The sequence below is a fragment of the Asterias amurensis genome, chromosome 1 (genome assembly GCF_032118995.1).
Source record: "Asterias amurensis chromosome 1, ASM3211899v1".
In the NCBI taxonomy this organism is placed as follows: domain Eukaryota; kingdom Metazoa; phylum Echinodermata; class Asteroidea; order Forcipulatida; family Asteriidae; genus Asterias; species Asterias amurensis.
The window spans coordinates 13,588,102-13,605,175 of record NC_092648.1 but is presented as its reverse complement, the minus strand read 5'-3'; the positions used below and the strand labels follow the sequence as shown (position 1 = coordinate 13,605,175).

The following is a 17,074-nucleotide window of genomic DNA, read 5'->3' as shown; positions in this document are numbered from 1 at the left end:
TACTATAATCCATCCTGCAAAGGATGGAGGGGGTGGGGGAGAAAAGCAGTACGTGTCTATCAATTTAAAAAGGAATGTCAAAAAATGCTAAAACACTAAGACCAAATTTATTATAAAGACAAACTGGTTAATTGATTGTTCCAGACACATTTTTATTCAAGGTTGTGGTAAAGTCATTGGTGAAAATACCAACTGGAAGATTCTCAACCTCCCAGTGTTGCATGGTTTCATTCAAATTGTGCACCGCCCTCTAGAGTTTTGAAACTGACCGAGGATTTATTGTATGAAAAGTGATTCGATTTTAGATATTGAACTTTGGATAAAACAGTGATTTTGCTTATTTTCAATAATGCCGACAGACGTAGAGACATTAATGGAGATGGGTTTCCCTCAAAACAGAGCGTAAGTTGTTGAGATTGTGCGGGGTTCGAATCAGTGTAGAGTTCCACTCAATGATAATGAAAATAAATAAGTTGAACTTTATGATGTATTTACTATTATCATTTTCCTTTGAATTTTTGATTGGAATGAATTTGATTTTGAATGATGAGCATGAATGATGAGCATGGAAAAAAACAAAAATGCAGCAAGCTCAGATCGGATTAGTTTATGTAGATTAGAGTTCACACAATTAAAACTTTGACAAAAAAAACTTTCAAAGGCTAGGGAGGCCGGGTGGATGGAGCAAGATTTCCCCGCAACAGTCTGCAGTTCTTATAATTTATATAAATCATTTTCCTTTGATCGGAATGGATTTGATTTTGAATGATGAGCATGAATGATGAGCATGGAAAAAAACAGAAATGCAGCAAGTTCAGATCGGATTAGTTTATGTAGATTAGAGTTCACATAATCAAAACTTTGGCAAAAAAACTTTCAACGGCTAGGGATCGAGGCCGGGTGGATGGAGCAAGATTTCCCCGCAACAGTCTGCAGTTCTTATAATTTATGTAAATAAGAATACAAATCATGACAGTCATGACAGTACAGTATTCAAACAAAGTTTGTTTTATCAATCAAGAGAAATTGTCCGAAATTGTTTAGTTCAAAAAAAGTGAAGAATTTTCCAAACTAACTCACTGGCTCATATTTATAAATACGATTTTAAAATGGTTCATGCCATATCATTTAATAAAAGGCCACCGTATAAGGTTTATCACAACCCCTTTTTCCCATCCCACAGTGCCTTTCGGCAATTCAGCAAAATCAGTAGTCAGTCAGGCGCGCATTTGTGATAAACGTTTTAATATGCACGATGCCACCAACCAAGTTTGAGTTTGTCATTTGAATTGTTGTTACTCAGTCATGTCAATCATTCACTTTTTGTTACCTATTTTGATTGCACACAAGCCAAAATTTAAATAAGCTGAATTGGTGAACGTGCACAAATAATGTATCCTTTGTTGTGCACTTAAGACACAAGTAACAAAGTCATTGCTATGACGTTGGAGCCAAATTTCATTCAAAACCATGTGGATATAACACTGAATAGTCAAACAAAAAGAGAGATTATAAGACAAGCACTGAAACAGCTGTGGGTAAAACTGTTGATTGTCCAGAAGGGATATTATTCTGAAGGGTAATATCCACACAATTCTTCAATTTGACCAAGCTATAAATACAATAATTTCATTATTTTGTTATCCTCAGGGAACGAGCTCTGGCTGTCACCCAATACAAATCGGTACAAGTTGCAATGGATTGGTAAGTAGGAAATTGTTGTTGTTCTGAGCAGAACAATTGTCTCAAACAGTCAAAGTGATTATTTTCTTATGGTCAGAAAGTAATCCTCATTGACTATTTGTTAAGAAACCTCTACTACCCAATGTCTTACCTGTTTGTATGAAGAGCTACTGCAAAAAGTGCAAACTAAGTCACTGAACACTAATGGTAATTACTCAAAGTAATCGTTAGTATAAAAACTTACTTGGTAACGAGCAGTGGGGAGCTGTTGATAGTATAAAACATTGTGAGAAACAGCTCCCTCTGAAGTAACGTAGTTTTTGAGAAAGGGGTAATTTCTCAATCAAATATTAAAATACTTCATGCCTGAAGCTTTTTTTAGACAACTGAAAGCACACAAATTTCTGCAACAATGGTGTTTTTCTTTCATTATTCTCTTGCAACTTTGATGACCAATTGAGTCCAAATTGTCACAGGGTTTTTTTCTGCATATGTTGGGATACACCAAGTGAGAATACTGGTCTTTGACAATTACCAAAAGTGTCCAGTGCCTTAAAAGAGCAATGATCTGTTGAAAGGGCATTAATTTTATTGTTTACTTCACCACAACTTGACAGGCTGTTTGCTCACAGCGATGACCCAGACATAGATGAACCATTCCAGGCACCAGAGGGGAATAAGCTTGGAGGAAATGAGACTGATCAAGGTAAGGAAAGGAATGAAGATCCAGGCCTGATACTTCATGTAGGCAACGAAGGCGATTGCCTCCATGCCCCCTGGTCATTGCATTGGTGCCCTTGCAATGCTCCAGTAGAAATTTACGATTGCCTCACAGGGTGCCCGTATACCAAAAAGAAAATGCCTTGGTGCCCTTGCCCTTTTAAAAACAGAGCACACAGACCTGAAGATCTTATGACAGGAAAGTAATTCTCGTGAAAAAATACAGATTTACATGAGTAGGCAGGCAATGTGTAATGAAGTGTGATTCTTTAAAACTTAAAGCTTAGGGGAAGGGATGAATAACATGATTGAGGAACAGATCCACCCCCTAAAAACCAACAACATCAACAACAACAAAGAGAGAAGGGAAAGGTTACATGTGCAAAAAAGGGAAAACAATATTAAAAAGAATTGATTTTTATTATTAAAGAGAATTGTTTTTTATTAATTGTTAACTTGAATATTATGCATTTTGTTCAAAGGAAATATTTTTTTCCAAAATGTCAAACATTATCTCATTTTGCTCTGTGCTCAAACCAAAAACAACAACAACGAGAGATGGGAATAGTTATCTGTGCATAAAAGGGGAAACAATAATAAAGAAAAACAGGATGTTTTAATTTTTGTTTTCAATGATATTGAATATTGAATGTTGTTCCAAGGAAACATTTACTCCCACTATTATATCAAACAGCTTCCCATCCTTTTTGCTCTGCGTTCAAGTCAAAACAACAACAACAAAGAGAGGGGGAAGGTTACCAGGTGCAAAAAAGGAAAACAGTATTGAGTTTGTTAAAAGGAAATATTTATTCCCAAATATCAAACAGCATCTCATCTTTATTCAAAGCAAAAACTGTGTAGACTTTTATGATGGCAGGACATCCTTCCCTATATTTAAATCCAGGCACTGAAGGCAGTGAGAAACAAACAGGCGAAGGTGGGGACACACCAGAAGAACAAGGAACACCAGCGCAGGCCAAGTCACTCAAGTGTGATGAGTAAGTGAAAGAAAACAACAGTGTTAAGCAAATGTAGAGCTAATTACATGATGCAGGTGAACCAGGCTTTAAGAAAGTTTCACCTCCCTCCCCTTCCCTGAAACAATGTAGTACAAATTGTACAAAATTAATACAAAAGATGTATTCAGTAAAATACAGGTACAGATGTGTGTTGGCACTTCAATAGCATAAACAGTGAGCCAAACATACTCATAACAGTGAGAACTTTGGACACTTTTTGTGACATTTAAAGAAAATTCCTCTTCCCTTCTCCCCAGAACTATCAGAGTCTCAGCTGAAACCCTAGTTAAAATTCAAGAACTAAAATGTGTCAAACTTGATTATGTTTTGTAATAATGTGAAAAGGAATTTTCTTAATACAAAGTTGCACTTTGTACAATTTTTTGCAGGTGTGGGAAAAAGTTAAGAACACCAGAGGATGTACAAGTAAGTTGCTTTTAAAATGTAGTTTTAGTGTATTTTGTATTATTTTACCCATTTGTTAGCTTTTTCATCTCAAATTTCTTGTTAGGGATGTTATAGGCCATTGGGGTGTCGTTGCCGAGCAGATAAGAGCATCGAACTTAAGCTCTGTTCAGCAGAGTGAGGGTTCGAGTCTTGGTCGTGACACTTGTGTCCCCGAGCAAGACACTTAACTATATTTTAACACTAAAAATTTTGTGACAAGTAATGTTTTAAACAATGTTAGACCTCATGTTGAACAATTCCACCCAAATTGTCCTTTTTACTTTAATTAGGTTCATGCGGCAAGAACGGGTCATGAGAATTTCTCTGAATCCCTTGAGGAGATAAAGCCACTGACTGCTGAAGAGAAAAAGGAGCAGGTCTTAAAGTAAGTACACTTAATGGCTGAGAACAATTTCATAAAGCTTGGCTCAGCACACATATCTGGTAAACAAATGACAGTTTTGCTTAGCAGATATTGGTTACCTCGGTCAATGATGTTACAGTGTCCCTTCTTAGCAGATCAACATAAGTCAGGTGATGTCGACTTATTTGGGCTCGACCATATTTTTTAGGCTCCCAGAAGACAAGCTTGCTGGCTGGAAACTCAGGGTGGCGATAGCAGTGCCCTACTCTTCTAAGATTTACCTTGTAAAAGTTTGCTGTCTCCTAGCATATCCCTTAAAGTCTTCCAGTAATTTAGTTTTAATTGTTGCTCTCGCACCCTGATACAAAGTTTCACCCCTGCCCCATCACAAGGCATTCTCAGAAATATATGCATCATCCAAATGTAGGGAATGTTTTCTGACTATTCTTTTTGGTTTTACCCATTATTACACACCAATGTGTGTTAGCACTTTATACTCGGTTCTCTCCTGAGTTATGTGAAAAAAATCACTGGCATATTACTCTGTTGGTGTTTCATTATGTCCCAGATTGCAAGAACGGATGAAACAGCGTCAGCTGGAGAAACAGCAGGAGGCAAAGCGTGAGGCCATCGAGAAGGAGAAGATGAGAAGGAAACAGGGTAAAGACATGACAGAGGCAAAACACAAGTGAGTCTTTTAGATGTACAGATTGCTCTAAAGCTGTGTTCCCATTGGACTTTTTCTTCCTCTGCCATTCTTAAAGCTTAAAGAATGAAGCTTGAAACACCGTGTAAACCATTATAAGGTGCTACATATTTGGTCTCAAAATTCATCTCTGCAATAACCTATTTTTCTGAAAGTTTGTGTACACTCAGCACCTTGAGTACCTTGTTTGGTACATACGTATTGTATTATTATACAAAAAGAATAAGATCTTATCAGTTTGTTCCAAATACCAACAGAAAATTACTTGGGCTTCCATTGCTATGAAATTAACCAAGAGTATACAACGCAAAGCTCTGATGCAAATTGAATACTTATGATTTGTTTGCATTAACAAGGATGGAAATGGACGAGGTCAAGAGACTAGCCGAGTTGAAGAGGCAAGAAAAACTAGATGAAAAGAAAGCAAGGTAAATTACCCAAAGAGGCAACAGTAACCATTAACTAGGTAAAGTCTTGGTGAATCATTGTAGTATATGTTGTTCTTGAAGAAACACTTTTTCCAGGGTTTTATTTTTACTTCTGAACCTCTTAACCCTGCTCATTTACTACATACCTTGACAACGGACAAAGGTGAGCAGAGTATAAGTCTATTCAAAAGGTTATTTCCTTCCAATCAAGGACATTTTCTTTTTTCCAAGGAAGGTAGTAGTAGCTCTTAAGACTAACTTAATAAAAATGCATTTATTAGCTTTCATAGCAACTACTGCATCAGAAGCAAAATGTTAAGAACACAACAGCTCTTTTCAGAGCCAACACTCCTCCCAAAAGAGATTTACACATAGTTGTACCCAAACGTTTACTAGAAAAGTAAACCATGCAAGGCTTCAAAGATGATTAAGGCACAGAAACACATTGGTCCGGAGTAGCTAGCAGCATGCAATTTATAGAGATAATTCCCACTATTTTAATTCCTCCCAATCAAGTACAATTTCTTGTTTCATCTGTCAGGCAGAGAGTGAAGGAAGAGATCGAGAGAGACAAACTGGACAGAGCAGCAAGGTATGCCAAGATGTCAGGTCAAGGAGCAAGTGCTGAAACCTCCCCAACTAAGCCCGTTGCAGAGCCTGCACAACCCCCTGCTGCAGCTGCTTCTAAGAAAGTCTACGACTCCACCAGGCTTCAAGTATGACTTGGCATAGTTTTGTTCTTTCCTAAGTTTTTAAACTTTATTTTCAACATTGTTTTCAACAATGCAGTTGTGTTTACCCTCATCTCTTTTCTGTACCAAGCCCTTGATGTGTGCAAAGATAAGAAAATATGTTATTTTCAATAGGAAAATGGGTTTATAACAATAAAGCTAAATATAAATGTGTTATTTTTAGGTGGTGTTTGCAGTAGGACCATGTGTCATTCTTTTTTTTGAGTAGTGTTGGTTCTAAAAAGAACCAATGGTTGATCGTTAAGTTGTCAATCACCGTTCTTTTCAACATTACTCAACCAACACTACTCAAAAGAGATTTACACATGGTGCTACCGCAAACCTCACCTAATTACGATCCCACCATGCAATGTTTCAAATCCAACTAATGTGTTATTGGCAAACTAGAACAATATATTACAAAAATTTCACGATATATGTTTATTTTGTAAATTTAAGATTCGGCTACCCAACGGAACAGCCATCACCCACTCATTTGGAGCGATGGAACAGCTAGCCTCTGTGAGGTTGTACGTGCAGCTCAACCGAACTGACGGTAACACCACTCCATTCACACTCATGACAACATTCCCTAAGAAAGTCTACAATGATGAAGACATGGAGAAACCCCTCAAAGAATTAGGTGAGTAATAACCACTTGTTCAAATATCATTGAAATGAATGTATCTTTCTTAGTAATCAGAAACTCGACATAATGGGAATATTAGTTTAGGTTTTACCCTAACACCGCTGTGTTAGTCCTGTGAAAATATCACAGGCATATTACGTGGGTGGGATTCGAACCCACGACCCTTACAATCCTAGAGCAGTGTCTTCCCGAGTAGACGACCGAGATTGCCCGGTAGTTAGAGGCAGTTCGAAGCCTATGTTTTGGCAGTGGGTACCGCAACGATATTACCCTTACACCGATGTGTGTCAGCGTTGTATTTTACTCGGTACGTCCTGTGTCCGGAAAGTGGAGCATGTGGACTCTGATAAGAGTGGTAAGAGAAGGGGTATGCCCCGGTGTTCCTGGCTGTGGCTGCTGTATGCGCCGTAGCACCTTGTAAACCATTATATAAGGTGCTAACTAATTGGGTCTCAAAATTCATCACTGCAATAATCTTTCTGAACGTTTGTATATACTCAGCGCCTTGAGTACCTTGTTTGGTAGATATGTGCGCTATATAAGACTTCGTTATTGTTATTATTATTATTATTATATCTGTCCTTAAGCTTATTTGTCGAAAATTTCAATATTTCTGTACTAATGTACTTGAGAATGTAATAAATGAAATTTTAGCTTTGTTTGGTTGTATAGTATTCAATCTTTCCAAACCAAGGGAAGAATTGAAGTACACACTGTGGCTCAAATTGAATTAACTCACTCCATTTTTGTACTTGTTCGTTTGCAGGTCTGGTGCCTTCTGCTGTTCTAATGGTGACCAAACCCATATCGTGATGATCACCACCCTACCAACTATTCTTTGGTCCTACCCCTCTCTTCCAATCACCATAGCATCTTAAGGCAGGCTTATAGTTTTCCAGTACTGTATTATAAAAGTTAGGGTTGTATATTACATTACAAATCTGCACATTATACCATGTGCACATGTGGGCACAGGCAGGGAAACTCAAACAGATGCAGAATGGAAGTATACAAAAAGCATATAATAATGTAGGCCTATAAAATTAAAACATATAAGTACAAAAAAACGTACATGTATATGCAGAAACTCTTTCATAATCTAACTGTACACTCCTCGTAAATATCCAACTTCACAACCACTTGTTAATATGTCAACACGCATTTAATCAGAGCAGCCGAGCTTTGCAGGGAAATCAAGCTGGAACTGTTTAAAAACAAAAATTAAGCTCCAGAACTGCCTGTATGGTAATTGCATTTATAATGCAAGATTGAGCATATAATGCTTTGATATAAGATCATTTTGTGGATACGAATAATAACGTTCTTTGATGTTCTTTGACGAGTTTTAAACAAAATGCATACAGTTATGTAATACAAATCATGAAACCAACTCCATGCCAAGTAAACAGTTGATAAAATACATTTCTCACCTTCTAAGAATGGCTGGAAGTTGTATCTTTTTCAAATTTTGACCTTATGTGTGAGAATCTGTAAAAAGTGGAAATTTAAAAATTCTAGGTAAATTTCCTCTAAAACTTTTAAAACTTTTTCAAGAAAGCTCCCTCCTAAAATAATTGTATCTATGTCAACAAGCTTTCTCAGAAGACAATCGGAGCATACTGATCGAAACGTCGAGTTGAAACCAACGGTTCTTTTCAGAACCACCCCAACTTATTAAGAGACAGTCATTACATGGTGCAACCGCAAACCTTTCCAGATGGTATTTCTACCATGCAAAGTTTCAAATCCTACTTAATTGTTAACAAGTTCTTTGAAGTGTATGTTAGGTCTGTGCATACAAAAAGAAATAAATTACTATGGAAGACACTGAATGATTTAAACTGTATGTTTTAATATAGACATTTTCATTATGTACAATTATTTACATCTTACTGTTATTCCGTCAATGGATGTGTTCAGACTTTCCATTAGCAATTGGACAATAAGTGAGTGCACTGTTTGGTTTTGGTATTGATACATTTAACAAAACCAAATAGTGTCAAAGTATTGTGCCCGCCATATCTCAAAATGGTCTGTTGAATGATCAATAAAAAAAGGTTTAGTGCCAACTTCACACATCAATTTGTGTTGTTTGTGTTAAAAATCCATCATTATTATGAAACTGATAGTGGGTTACAAGATATTAACACCTGTGCAATATTTTATTGAGTTGCTTGGGCAGGAAATATTGCCAACAACAAAATTCTGCTAAGCAAAAATACGCAGGAATCCATTGGGTAATAATACATGAGGCATGGTATTTTGGCTGGTAACCTTCCTCTGGTAAGCAGTTTGTTTTTTTGTTTAGCTTAGCAGCTCTATGAAATTGGGCCCAGTGCTTTATGAATGCCAGACTGCAGAAAGCAAAACAACTGACCATTGCCCATGATGTACAGCCAATACACTAAATCAACCACTGAACACTGCTTTTCTAAGTGGAACTGTTAACTTCAGCAAACAAAATAACCAGTTCATTGTTTTCACCACACAAATCCACATTGCATGTAATCAACCGAGGAAAGACACTGATCAATCAAACATCATGTGTTTTTGCTGCATAACTACACTTGTACATCCTTGCATTGGCATATTAGTAGCATAATTCACAATGACAATTTCAGTTGTACACTAGTTGAGTTACATGTACTTGTCTAATCAACAACTTGGTACAGTTTTTAATGGGCTGCATATTGTGCCACATCAAGTTGTAAACCATTACATGGTACTATGTGAAGGAATAGGTCTCATACTTAAACACCTAGCTCCACATACCTTTGGGAAAAAATACTGAGCGCTTTCAGACGCCCATCGGTAGTAGATGAAGCGCTAATAAGAACTGTGTATTTTTTTAACCATACCTCCAGTTAAACTTGCTTTTTTTTGTAGTCCGCATCTGAGAAGGGGGTGCAGCTGACTCTAGGGCCCAAGCGCTATTAGGCTCTTGCTGAACAATTGATGATACCTGCTGACTGGAGGGTATATCAGCTGTGGTACATGCATAGGATGCACTTTGTTAATGTGGTCATGTATCGGTCCAGTGTAGCATGCAGACGGGTATGCCTGTAGCACAAACAAAATAAATCACAAATCGTGAAATGGACATGAAATGATGTGAATGAGTTTTAATTGTTACGCATCTTAGGATAAAATTTACTGTTGCCATTGGGTTCTCCCTGAGCAGGCTATAGTGTTCCCCTGCCACCCCCCCCCCACAAAAAAAAAACATGCCCTAAATTAACCAACAGCTATTTCTGTGGTGTCCTGCCTTTGCAAAGTTCTAATATAAATTTACATTTCCCTCATAGAAGTGCCATAATACCAGGGGAAATTTTTTAGCCATGGATCAGTGAAAATTTGTTACGTTTCAAAATGTTGGACACTGGCACTACTGGTACTCAAACAGTCTTTGGGTAGATGCATAATGAAATTGTACAAGCATCTATATTTATTTATAAGGTGTTAAACGCAAAATCTCCAACAAGCCTAACTTGCCATCAGGGGCAAAGTAACTAACATATTGTAACACTATAGGCCATCGCAGCCACAAGTGGCTTGTACCAAAAATTCCAAAGTGGCCGCAAACGGCCGCAAGATTTGACCTACTTTTATTCACATTAAGAGGTCAAAGTAAAGGTCATGTCCAGATAAGAAATTTTCCAACGTAGTATGTTTCATAGGGTCAAAATTTCTAAGCACAAAACCAAATAGTTTGTTTCATGATATTCTTAATGACATTTTTACTGATTTTCTTTTATTAAAGACATAAACAATATCAGTAATGTCTCAACGTTTTGTGATGATAATATAGAATTGAATTGTCTCTAAAAGGTTAACTCTGGGCGACAACATTTCAACTGAAGCCCCAATAACACAAACCTTGCCATTCCCTCCAGTTGATAGCTGTTGGCGGTGTAACTTTTCAGGAACATGCTCATGTCCGTTGTAGTCCACTGTGCTGCCTTCGTGGGATCAATAATCTACCAATGCAAAAACAAGTCAATATTTTGTTTAATTTAAACTGGTACACATCGGAGGAGACTGCATGGCCCGAGGAAGACCGCACTGGACAGGGAAGCGTGGAAGGAGTTTACTTCTCGGATCACCACAGGACGGCTGACGCCCTAATGGACTAAAGACGAAGAACACATCGGAGGGGGCTCCAGGGTCGAGTTCAGTTTTGTGATGCCTTCATTTTCCATTAGGTAGTGTCGTTTATGAAAATTACAGGACTTGTTCTAAGATAATTGTTCAATGACTTGGAGTTGAACAAAGAATGTTTTTACTAGAGCGCGACTTGAACCAAGAACTTCCGCATAAGGTCTACCAACTGAGATATTAAGCCCTATGTTGGCGGTCTCCCAACTTTTTCAATATCTTTCTTCATGAGTGCCAGTCAGATGGCATACAACTGCCAGGGATGTAAGCCAGGGAACGCACCCAAGCCAGGGGATCATCTTATGGGGGATGCGAAGTATATAAAATATCATCGCACCTTCTCTACGACATCATTGAAGAAGTCTCTCAGTTCTCTGGAATGAATCATGCCACTGGCAATGTTGACGATAGGCCGCGAAAGATTCTATACAACAAGGAAGAAACACAAGTTAAAGGTTTGTTAAAACTTTAAGGCTTGTGGTTTATTATTTTATAAACTTTAATGCAGTTACACAAACATGAAGTTATAATGCGCTGGATTGGGGGGGGGAAGAGACCTTGTACACAAAAAACAGATATTTTAAAACCTCCAAATGCTTACCTTGAAATTTGATTCAATGTCGGCAAAAGCTTTCTCTGTTATCTTCCCTTTAAGGGAACTACAAATCAACCTGTAATGAATGTCAGACACATTTAAACAGTCTACTTAATTTTTATTACAAGTAAAAAAAATAAATGCATTTATGCAGATGCAATGTAAAACCACAGCATTACAAAAAGTACACATTCTAGCTAGCAAACCCTACTTTAACTGCATTTTTAAAAGTATAATATTTGTAATTTAACAAATTTTCCTTGGAAACAACTCCTTCAATCTTTCACAAAAGAAATTGGGTATAATTTATGTTCTAGCTTATGCCATGCTGTCAGCAACTGTTTTGTTAGCAAAAAACCAATTCTGTAATCATGTACAACCTGCATTGTTATTTGAAAATAGCAATATCCTGTATGTGTTTGACCTACCCTTTGTGTTGATCACTGGCATCTTTATCACTGATGAGAACCTTGAGTTCTCTAAGCTCTTGCAGAAACTCTCGATCGAAATCTGCATCTAAATCTTCCTTTCTGGAATCTGAACAGTTTGAGGTAAGTAATCGCACAGGTTAAAAGATATTACAATGCTTTGGAAGTTTTTATAACTCGTATATATCATTATTATACTATTATTCATGGTTTATAAAAATACTACAGCGGCTACAAGCTGAAATGTACAGTTTACAAACAAACAAAAGGTAGAAAATATAAAAGAAGCAACAGCAACTTATTACAGAAAAAGAATGAAATATCAACAAGTTGTCAAAAAAATCATAAAAACACACACAACAATACTTGGCCACTAAATAACAGCATTGAAGTGGGCACAAATAGCACCATTTAGTAATCCAATATTGCTAATGACATTATTGAGACTAACATACAGCTACATTGTAAATAAAGAAATGGCAAATCACAGTTGGCAAACTAAAGAATACATTTAATAATCAAATAAGCAATTTACATTAAAACCATTAATTACTATACATAATATTAGTCGTATTATAACTGCCATGGGGAATCAACCAAATGTTCACAAAATGCGAACAAAAAACAGAATAGTCAAACGATTGAACCTAAGTGCGGTACGGCACTATAATGGTACGGTACAGTACGGTACCTTTCAAAACATAGTATATTATTGTATACAGACCCTTGCATGACAACATCTAACCCACCTCCACACAATGCTACCAATTTAGTTTGCTCGTCCCCAGCGCCTTGCTTTTGAAACCAAAGGCGCTGGGATGGGCAAATGTATCATGCACGCCCATTGGTTTAATAATGCGCAGACCCATCATGCATCACACTCACACTGCACCACATTTCTATGCACTGCATACATGACGTACTTCCTGAACAAGAATCTGTGCAAGCGATTAGCCCATCCCAGCAGTCCTGGATAGACTGGCTGCTGGGGCCGAGCGAACCAATTTAGGAGTCAATGGGAGACCTTTGGGACGCTTGGTGGCAGCAGACTTACCAGGTAAAATCCATTGTTCTCGGTCATGTCCGCACGATCAGAACTACGTAAACAATCAAAATTCACCCAGTAAGTCTGCTGCCACCTAGCCTCCAAAAGTCTCCCATTGCTTTGTGTACATTATAACTCCCAAAATCGTGGGCAGAATAGGTGCGTGCAAGTGCGCTGTGAGGTGTGAAATGTGCCAATATGAACATTTAGAAAATTATAATTAGCAAACAATGGCAAAAGTATTGGTTATAAAATATTTGAGGATTTCATTTAGATGACATAAAACGTTAACACAGTACGAGTGCAAACAAATATTACAAAACAACTTATTATTTAAATGTTTATTTTTTGCTATGACAGAGGGTGAAAATGTATCCTTCTTGAATGACCCAAGTACACATACCATTTGATCCTGCAGTCCATCTAACGATCATCTCATCCGCACAAAATGAAAAGTCAGAGAAGGTCAGGTACTGCAGGCGCTTCTTCCCTGTTTCAAAACGGTTGTTGGCGAAGAAAACAATAGCTGCATACTTCCTGCAGGGGGAAAGTAGGGCTTGATGAAAGTTGTTTTTTGTAAACACAAAAATATTTGGCAAGCTCCTCTGAGAGTGGAAATATAACTAGAATTAGAATTAGAATTTTATTGTCCACATCATAAATATACAGAAATTTAGTTTCCATTGGCACATAAGAAAAAAACAATTGTTAGTTAAAAACAATGATTACAACATTACATAGATTAAAAGGACTGAAATATACATACTCAAATAAAACATTCACCTAAATATGAGCAAATTTATAAAGTAGTCCAGTTAATAAGAAAACCTGCTGTGAACAAACCTGCAAGTAAATACCCCTATTTACTTACAGCTGATGTGTTAAATAACTGAATGGAGTTGGGGACAAAGGATTGGCTGTATCGAGTAAGGTTTGTACGAGGAACACAAAGTCTAAGACTGGATCTATTAAAAACAATGTGATTAAAAAGGGGGGTTTGTTGGATCTGATAAAATCATATGTACCTTAGATATTGCATGTTCAAAAAGGATGTTGTCATATGTTGGCAAGGTGAGGCCTATAAAGCACTACAGAGAAGGCAGTTTGTCTGGTTCTTCTTCACCTGCCAGAAAAACTTCAAAATAAGGTCAAAGGAAAGACACATGTTCCTTTGGCCTCAGCGAGGGCGCTATTTGACCTTGTGACGGATAAGCAAGGGGGTTTATTGTAAAAAAAAAAAACATACTTGGCGAGTTCCTCTGAGAGTAGGAAGTTTGTCTGGATGTTCTTCACCATCGGTCCCTCCATGTCCTCCACTGCTTTGAACACTCTCTTGAAGTTATCATACTGCAGAAATGAAAAGAATTAACAGAGTACATAACAAAATGAGGTCACGAAAGAAAACAAATCCTCGCAAAGAAAGAGCTTATATTTTTCTTGTTGGCTTGTGACTGACCCTCCGAACAAAGATTTTAACAAAATAAGGACACCAACATAGGGCTAGATTTAGCACAGTTGGAATGGTAATCATCATGAGAACAAATTGAATGAGAATTCAATTTCAATTTATTCAATTTATATTCATTCTGGTTTTACCCATTACACACGTGTGTTAGCATTGTACACTCAGTACTTTCCCCGAGTTCTGTGAAAAAAATCACAGGCAATTACTCAGGTGGGATTCGTACCCACGACCTTTGCAATTCTAGAGCAGTGTCATAACATCTATTTAAACTTGAGAAAGTAGTGAGTCTACAGTGCCATCACACATCAGTGTATAATGGGTAAAACCAGAATGAATATAAACTGAATGAGTGTTGAATTTCACCTGTCTTCTGCAGCTTTTGAGGGACACTTTGGTCTTCTCGCCGATTTCATCCAAATCTTTGCGGTGTTTACTCGACAATTTCTTCCCAAGAATCTCACGAGCCACAAGAGAATCAATCTCATAATATCTGCAGAAAGAGAAACAATTGTCAGTCTATTTTGATATGATTTACCATGTAACTGTCATCTCGCAATGGTTTCCAGTGAAACATTTTTCCACCTCTAAAGAAATCCAGGGCAGAACCCTTCTAGTAGTAGCCCATAGCCCAACATAATAAATTTAGTCAAATCTAAGTGTACTATAGCAAACAACTCTAGTGACTAATAAAAGACTTTGAGAAAGACTCTGCTAGGGCCGCTAGTTATTTTTTGCATCTATTAGAAAAAGGGAGTGTGGAAAAACAGGAAACATAAAATCACTTTTCAATTAGCATCTTCTGTATGTCTGGTGAGATTTGAAACAGAGGTTGATGGGACAAGGTGATCGGGTTACGGAGGTGTTTCTCTATCCCCATGAACATGCGGTAGTTATCCGTCGTGTCACTCTTTAGAAGATCGTACTTCAAACCAGCCATCTTCGGTGATAGCTTCTGGTAGCGGATTGAGGAAGCATCATGCGCTGTGTAGAGAGAATTAAATGAGATTTTTTGTACATGATTAGTTGGGATAATTATTGACAATGTGTGCACTTTTGGTTAAACTGCCCTCTCTAGTATATCTATATGCCTGCAGGTGTTCGCATGTATCATTTTTTGTATAAGTTTAGTAAAGGAGTTACCTCAAACGTTAGTTATTTGTTATAACGCTCAGGTGAGGGAAGACCCGAGCTTTGACCCTCGCCAAAGCGTTACAATTATTGTAATTACTCAAACGTCATAATGCAAAGGTGACCCAAGAATCAGGATTTCACATAGTCATTCTCTATGGTCTTACTCTATACCTAGAGTCTTTACTTGTAAGTCCTAGTCTAGTTACAACAGTAACCCTCTGACGAGGATCGGAAGACCTGAGCGGGTGTTCGACCCCCGCCAGAGCGTTAAAATGATTGTAACCAAAACCAAACTAGTCCTAGTCTAAACAGCTAAAGGTCCGGTCACACAGGCCCGATAACAAGAACGAAAACGAGAACGGTAAAAATTCACGCCCTCGATTGGTTGACTAAGCGTGGGCGTATTCTGCCGCTGCGTGGAGCATTTCAACCAATCGAGGGGTGCTTTTTTATCGTTCTTGTTTTCGTTCTCGTTATCGGGGCCTGTGTGACCAAGCCTTTAATTTTTATTTTTTAATCCAATCTAAAAAATATCGTTTAGGCCTACATTACAATGCAAAATCCAGCTTGCAGAAACTTCAGTTTTTGTTTTGTATCGACTTCAGAAGGCAAACCATTGTGCAATTGAAAAACCAGATTCTCAGGGTTCAACCAAGGCTTCACATAGTACCCCATAAATAACCAATGCTAAATTAATTAAGTTATGTACATTTACCAAAAATGCAAATTTACCATTCCGATATTATTATTAATTAGCTACAATACAAATCATGTGTTGTCACGAGAAATATTGAGATAAACTCACACGAATATCCCTCCAGCCAGAGTTCGTAAACCTCAACATCGACGAAGGTTGTATTCCCCACAAAAATGTTCACTGATATTTCAGCCATCTTTAAATAGCGCCACTGTTAAGAATAAGGTAAGACACGTACAGAATTCTGAGCTTGAAACCACCTCCCGAAGTTCGGCAGACGACCCAAACGAGGGAACCCCTACAAAATGGCCGCCACACAGAATGATGTCATAAATAAGTGACGTCATCGACCGCAAGGTCGGGATTCCCTCCATGTGTTTGTGTTTTGTTACTCGCGAAAGGGAAAAGGAAATTGCTTTCCTAAATAATTAATAAATTAAAATATAATTCAGTTAAAAAAATGTGAGATGCATTTGCAACTATGCTTCCTATTTCCCCTCGAGAATTAATTGTCATGTGCAAGAAAATCGGCATAAAAACTTTATTTATGATTTTACCCAATCAGAACATATTCATATTACTTTTACAAAATCCCCGACCATATTAAGTTTGTCCTATAACTCAACCCATACCCAAACCCAAACCCTCGGCCTAACCATAACCCTCTTTAATTCCAATAAGAAATCATGAAAAGTGTTTTGCATAATTAGTCTTATATTATTATAATTAACTACGAGTCATGGGTCAAATATCAAACACAAAACGAATTTCAACATGCTCTTCAATTTGCTCTTCCACAAACCAATGATAA

General features: G+C 37.5%; 2 protein-coding genes across 2 annotated transcripts; one reads left to right on the top strand and one right to left on the bottom strand.

Moving 5' to 3' along the window:
• The first annotated feature begins 249 nt into the window (after positions 1–249).
• Positions 250–8,579, top strand: LOC139946512 (UBX domain-containing protein 1-like). The gene is made up of 11 exons (XM_071944200.1): positions 250–402; positions 1,651–1,704; positions 2,301–2,389; positions 3,308–3,401; positions 3,812–3,848; positions 4,160–4,254; positions 4,802–4,921; positions 5,296–5,367; positions 5,909–6,083; positions 6,558–6,741; positions 7,514–8,579. Exons 1-11 carry the CDS (start codon positions 350–352, stop codon positions 7,558–7,560), a joined length of 1,020 nt encoding a protein of 339 aa, XP_071800301.1. The 5' UTR covers positions 250–349; the 3' UTR covers positions 7,561–8,579.
• A 146-nt stretch (positions 8,580–8,725) lies between these two features.
• LOC139946503 (acidic fibroblast growth factor intracellular-binding protein-like) lies at positions 8,726–16,566 on the bottom strand. The gene is made up of 10 exons (XM_071944190.1): positions 16,372–16,566; positions 15,218–15,416; positions 14,799–14,925; positions 14,217–14,317; positions 13,374–13,507; positions 11,926–12,034; positions 11,504–11,573; positions 11,240–11,326; positions 10,624–10,724; positions 8,726–9,807 (listed from the first exon to the last, which is right to left on the bottom strand). The coding sequence occupies exons 1-10, from the start codon at positions 16,457–16,459 to the stop codon at positions 9,729–9,731; spliced, it is 1,095 nt and encodes a 364-aa protein (XP_071800291.1). The 5' UTR covers positions 16,460–16,566; the 3' UTR covers positions 8,726–9,728.
• Positions 16,567–17,074: the final 508 nt, after the last annotated feature.

Bases quoted from the DNA above. Each gene is read 5' to 3' on its own strand.
- LOC139946512 (XM_071944200.1), top strand. From the start codon at position 350: ATGCCGACAGACGTAGAGACATTAATGGAGATGGGTTTCCCTCAAAAC. The intron at 3,402-3,811 runs GTAAGTGAAAGA...AATTTTTTGCAG, and splicing joins AAGTCACTCAAGTGTGATGA to GTGTGGGAAAAAGTTAAGAA. The intron at 5,368-5,908 runs GTAAATTACCCA...TTCATCTGTCAG, and splicing joins CTAGATGAAAAGAAAGCAAG to GCAGAGAGTGAAGGAAGAGA.
- LOC139946503 (XM_071944190.1), bottom strand. From the start codon at position 16,459: ATGGCTGAAATATCAGTGAACATTTTTGTGGGGAATACAACCTTCGTC. The intron at 15,417-16,371 runs GTGAGTTTATCT...CTCTCTACACAG, and splicing joins CTGGCTGGAGGGATATTCGT to CGCATGATGCTTCCTCAATC. The intron at 14,318-14,798 runs GTGAAATTCAAC...TCATTTCTGCAG, and splicing joins TCAAAAGCTGCAGAAGACAG to TATGATAACTTCAAGAGAGT.